The sequence below is a fragment of the Mandrillus leucophaeus genome, unplaced genomic scaffold, assembly GCF_000951045.1.
Source record: "Mandrillus leucophaeus isolate KB7577 unplaced genomic scaffold, Mleu.le_1.0 Scaffold146, whole genome shotgun sequence".
NCBI lineage: Eukaryota > Metazoa > Chordata > Mammalia > Primates > Cercopithecidae > Mandrillus > Mandrillus leucophaeus.
In genome coordinates, this window is record NW_012101432.1 from 2,844,338 (window position 1) to 2,850,337 (window position 6,000).

General features: G+C 40.4%; 1 protein-coding gene across 1 annotated transcript in view; it reads right to left on the reverse strand.

The window, feature by feature from the left end:
* The window catches only part of LOC105535457 (aldehyde oxidase 1), a 97,914-nt gene that overhangs the window by 33,506 nt on the left and 58,408 nt on the right, over window positions 1-6,000 (reverse strand). The window contains exons 20-22 of the mRNA XM_011974561.1: window positions 3,939-4,063; window positions 1,835-1,968; window positions 592-679 (exon numbers count right to left, since the gene is read on the reverse strand). Of these exons, the coding sequence (XP_011829951.1) occupies window positions 592-679; window positions 1,835-1,968; window positions 3,939-4,063 (347 nt within the window). The remainder of the gene's footprint in view (window positions 1-591; window positions 680-1,834; window positions 1,969-3,938; window positions 4,064-6,000) is intronic.

Genomic DNA, 6,000 nt, shown 5'->3' on the forward strand with positions numbered 1-6,000 from the left:
AGCTGTTACTTGAGCAAGAAATGACATAATGAAAGCTTAAGAGCTTTTAAGTTGTTTGTTAGAGCAGTTAGCCCACTCTGACAAGTACAATTTTTCTTATAAAGCAAAAGAATCACTATTTTCTGCTACAAATTTTTTTCTATGAATTTCTGGAACCCCATTTTACAAAAATATCCTTGATACATTGAAGAATGAGGAATCCATTTATAAATAATTGTTTTTATTACAAATACTGTTCTGAGAATTATTCTACTTTTACCTTTTTAATATGTGGGAATAAGTATGGTAATCAGATCTACTTTAATGATGTACACACTCATGTTTCCTAGTTATTCGCTCTGTACAGCCAATACCAGCTAGCACCAAGTGTTTTATTTCTGAAACTGACATCTTTGAGCTAAGCAGAAAAGCCTCCATTGAACCAGCTAGTAATTAAAAGTCAATGCAACAAATAGAAAGTTAAATAGATGCTCTGTTTGTTGATTTGCTCATTGTTACTCCCCACTAGAGAGCAGCCAAAGGCTGCCCTGTGCACTGATAGGATGTTATATCTACAACATAAATCATTCCTCCACACCTTCTTGTACTCACTTTGTACTTTCCAAGGTAAGGATGGCGGCCTCCAGTTATTAACATGTCTTCTCCTCGTTCCAGAACACAGCGAACTGCACGACCATGTCTAAAACAGAAAAAAAGCAAGTGAAGTAAACTCTCTTACCTAGTAGGCATTCTCTGGGGTTTATATAACTCCTAGCAAGAGCCTGAGTGAAGCCTACGCGCACCACAGAACAACACAACTACTTCCCACGCCTAGCCTCTGCTGACCTAAGGCGTACACAGTGAGCTTTCCTCCCGTGAGGTCAGGGAGTAGTGCCAGGCATTTGCAACTTGTGGAACGGAGGCTCTCGGGTGCCAGGGGCTCCAGGGCATTGCGTTGGGAGCATTTCCCGTTGCAGTAACAACCTTTATTATAGGCAAATGGTCCCAAGGTCTTATTTTAGACTCACCAGAAATGGAAGAATGCAGGTGCTGTGTAACTACCAAGTGCTCCCTGATGGGAGAGATCTGGAATCAAGGTCTTTTTGCTTCCTGAGATGGAGGAACTGACCCATATTACTCAGCAAACAAATTAAGCCTTCTAGGTGTGCCTGCTCCAGAGACAATTTTCCATGAGAATTTTTTGAGATCCTCAAAGGAAAATGGCTATATAAATGAATGTAAGCATAACAAAAGCAAAGTCTCTATTTAAATCAAGAAAATATACATATACACACATATACATATATACACATATATACACAAATGTATATGTATGTACATACACATATGCGTGTATGTATATGTACATATATGTATATATGTGTGTATATATGGGACCCCATTTTACAAAAATATCTTTGATATATTGAAGAATGTCCATATATACACACAAACATACATATATGTTTATGTGTATGTATATAAACATATATGTGTATATGTATACATAGGTACATGGTTCAAAAAGTCATATATATGACCTCTACATACATAGCTCAGTCCAGCAGGTGCTGAGGACAAGTAACTCCCACCCATTCAGGACCTGTTTCTGCCCACTTTCTAGGTATTATAATATTTTTTCTGTGGCTTTTATTATTTTCAGTAATTGATTCTTATTTTGGTTTCTATAGGACAGTATAAGACAAGTAAGTATAATAAGCTGGCAGCTTGATTGTGTGTTTGTATAGTATATGTGATATTAAATAATCTTGGCCCAGGTTCTTCCTCATTGATTCTGACAGTGAGAACTTTCAGCGTGACTTCATTTTATTTTTAGCAGATTTTCTCCACTTACTTGTTTGCGGCAAATGCAGTGACGGCTGCAAAGACTCCGGTTTTGAACGCCTTGCCTCCAAATGCTCCACCAACACGCTTTACATGGCACATGACCTTGTTAGCTGGGAGCTTCAAGGTGGAGGCAACAATGTCCTGTGAACAATAATAGTTCTGATTAATCTGATCCATCTTCAGCAAGGACTTAACTGTGACTATTATTGTCACATCTATGATCTTAACAAACAAAACTGTCCCCTGAAATGGGAGTGTGACAGCCACTAGATGTTTTGATTCTTTAATGTTGCACATGATACCCACACCGTGTGGTTATGCTAAATAATGGGATAATGTTCAACAACCCTGGCACACAGCCCCACCTGATCTCAGCAATACTTGGCTATGATGACATTGCCAAAACTAATTAGTAGTGTTTTCATTGCCAGTGACATATTTTTGTGCTCATACTTTTTTGTATTTTCCCCATGAACCACACCTAAAGTATTCTATTCACATTAATCCCTAGGCATACGTTTCCTGAAGCCGTGGGATTTTGCAGTCTTCTAAGCCTCACTCAGCATGGGTCTTTTCCCCGCATTCTACTGTCTCTGCTGGAAAATAAGCACTTCTCAGCCAGGTGTGGTGGCTCATGCCTGTAATCCCAGCACTTTGGGAGTCCAAGGCAGGCAGATCACCTGAGGTCAGGAGTTCGAGCCCAGCCCGGCCAACGTGATGAAATCCCATCTCTTTTAAAAATACAAAAAGTAGCTAGGCATGGTAGTGCGTGCCTATAATCCCAGCTACTCAGGAAGCTGAGGCAGGAGAATTGCTTGAACCTGAAAGGCAGAGGTTGCAAGATCGCACCCTGCACTCTAGCCTGGGTGACCAAGCAAGACTCTGTCTCAAAAAAAAAAAAAAAAAAAGCACTTCTCACTTCTTGCTTGGATTGCTGCTAAAGTTGACTAGTTGGTCTTTCCTGGATGCAGATCTCACTCTTTTCTGCCATCCTAATGATTAGGGGTCATTTAGTCTTAATAATTGATTCTTACAGATGTGAAGCCTGAGACGGATGAGGTTACGGACCCAACATCCCACAGGGAGTGAAGAGTAAAGCAGGCCTAGAGCGGAGTTCCTCTGACCCTCCTTAGGATCCTGCCTTTTATGAGGCCTCATTCTCCACAGTCTTACATTCCTACTCTTCTACTAAGAGCACTGGCTCCCTATGACCAGAATCAAGACCCGTCTGCCTCATTTCCCTTACTCTCAACCTGATGCTTAAACCTAGCTTCCCTTAAGGCACCCCTCCATTTCAGCTGGGGTGGTCATTGTGCTGTTCCTCCTTCCTTCCATGCATATGCTGCCTGGGGTACAGGAAACAGGCAACAAATGCTTGCAGAAGAGTTGAGAAAATAAATGAATGGATGTCATTTGATCTTGCTGTGGAATTGCCTGGAAATGACCTCTCTCGTCCTACCATCTAGACAAACCTTACTCTCAATCTGAATTCAAACTTAAGACTTCTTTGTGGGACTTCCTGGATGATTCTAGCCCTCAGCAAGCTCTCCTTTTTCCTAATTTCTCCACGCATGTAAATGTTGCCTTTGCTGATTTAGCACCTGGTTGCATCCTTTTCAATATTGTTTCCTGTTTCATGTGAGTTAGGTACCATAGACTTTGGAGAGCAGGTCTTGCTCTTTCTTCTCCTGTGTTCTTAACAGTGGTTCCAAGAGCTGAGCAAGAGATCTGCTGATTCCATAACTGGTTTTAAAGCTACAATCCACAAACAAAAGGCTCCCACTTTAATAACACTCTTTTAAAAGCATTGAACTCATATGACTATTAATACCCAAATCAATATGGCTATTAGTACTCAATATTTCTTCAGTCCCTGAAGAAATAACATTTTTTGTTTTGTTTTGTTTGTTTTGTGTTAGAGACAGGGTCTCACTGTCTCCCGGGCTGGAGTGCAGTGGGTGATCACAGCTCACTGAAGCCTTGAGCTCCTGGGTTCAAGCAATCTCCCCACCTCAACCTCCCAAATATACTTTCATCTCTAATTGCTCTTGATATATTTCACTGGCCGGAAATCATTTAGCCATGTCCTCTCCACAATGGCCCCATGTTACCTGTATATATTTGGGAAACTGTGTAGACACGTAGACATCCATTTCTTGATCCTCTCCCTTGGGAACAACAAGCATGCTTTGGGTTTCCATATAAAAATGTTCTTGACCTCCCATATGTATTTCACCTGTTACAGGAAGATACATGAAAGTCAAGGAAGCAGTCAGAAGAAACAGGTAGTGTCCCCCAGGTGTCATCCCATTATGCAGAAATTCCACTGACAGTGCTTCTGCTGGGGGAGCAGGCTGCACAGTGAAGTGTAACAAACAATGTTTAGCTTTCAGTCTCCTTGCAGATTTGAAGTAAAGTTCTGTAGGAGAATCTTTTGTGTCTGCCAATATCTAGGTCACAGAGTCCTAGAGAAAGGTATATGACTTTCTAGAACCAAAAGCAGAGGGGTCTTGATTCAGTAGGTCATAAGGAGCCAGCGCTATTAGCAGAGGAGTAGGAATGTGAGAATGTGGAGGCTTCCAGCTCTAGGACAAGTGGGAGTAGATATACTGCTCTCTGTACCTCCTGTTAAGTACAGATAACAACCCTGAGCATTATTTATAAAACAAACATAAGAAGACTCTGAAAGGTGGAGAGAAGGCAGACCAGCTAGGGACTTCAGGACCCAAGGAAAGACACAGCAGTGAGTTCAGTGAGTTTTGTTGTTGTTGTTTGCCTCAGATATCCCAGATTTAGTTCCGCAGAAGCCAGCAATCTAAAAACACCAACAGGCAAAGACACACAAACACACACACACACACACACACACACACACACACAAAATCTTCAAGAAAAGCCACTCTCCCTAACCAAAGGACCAGAAAAGGGGAAGACTAGAAAGCAAAAAACTTAGACAATAAGCACTCTACTCCAGGCAAACATCATAGAAAAAAACTGCAGCCCTACCCCTACTGTAAAGGTTGAGTAGGATATCTATAGTTCCACCCTTGTCAGGCTGCAATGAGGTGTCCCAGCCTCTTTGTTGGGGTGCTGTCAGTGGACGCCACATGGAGAACCCGGACTTACAACCCCTACCTAGCAGTAACAAGGCATCACCCCCTTCTTCCCCATCAGCAAAAGGTTAAAGTAGTCCAGTGAAACAGAATATTATAATAAAATAGAAGATTCAAATAAGATCTAAAGTTTCATTACATAATATCTAAAATGTCTAGGATACAATCAAATATCATTCATACCAGGAACCAAGAAAATCCCAACTTCAATGAGAAAAGACAATCAACAGATGCCAACACTAAGATGACACAAATGTTGGAATTATCTGACAAGGACTTTAAAGCAGCTGTAATAAAAATGCTTTAATAAACAATTACACAAACACTTGAAACAAATGAAAAAATAGAAACCTCAGCAAATAAATAGTATAAAAAGAAAAAACAAATATAAATTTTAGAATTAAGAAATACAGCAAAAATTTCAAAAGTTCAAGGGAGGGCTCAGCAACAGAATAGGGAGAACAGAGGAAATGATTAATGTACAAGAATACAGAACAATAGAAATTGGCCAATCTGAAAAGCAGAAAAAAATAGACTGGAAAAAAATGAACAACACCTCAGGAACCCATTGGCTATAACAAAAGAGCTAACATTTGTGCCATTGAAGTCCCAAGTGGATTTGAAAAATAATGGCTAAAAATTTCCCTAAATTCACAAAAGACACAAATCTACAGATTCAAGAAGCTGAGTGATCCCAAATAGAATAAATTCAAAGAAATACACTCCAAGACACATCATAGTCAAACTTCAGAAAACTAAAGACAAAAGCACTATCTTGAAAACTATGAGAAAGAAACACTACTTCACCTATAGGAGAAAAGCACTTTCGCGGTGAAACCCTGTCTCTACTAAAAATACGAAAATTAGCCAGGCATGGTGGTGGGTGCCTGTAATCCCAGCTACTCAGGAGGCTGAGACAGGAGAGTAGTTTGAATCCGGGAGGCAGAGGTTGCAGTGAGCTGATATCATGCCACTGCACTACAGCCTGGGCGACAGAGTGAGACTCCATCTCAAAAAAAAAAAAAAAAAAAAAAAAAAAAGCACTTCTCACTTCTTGCTT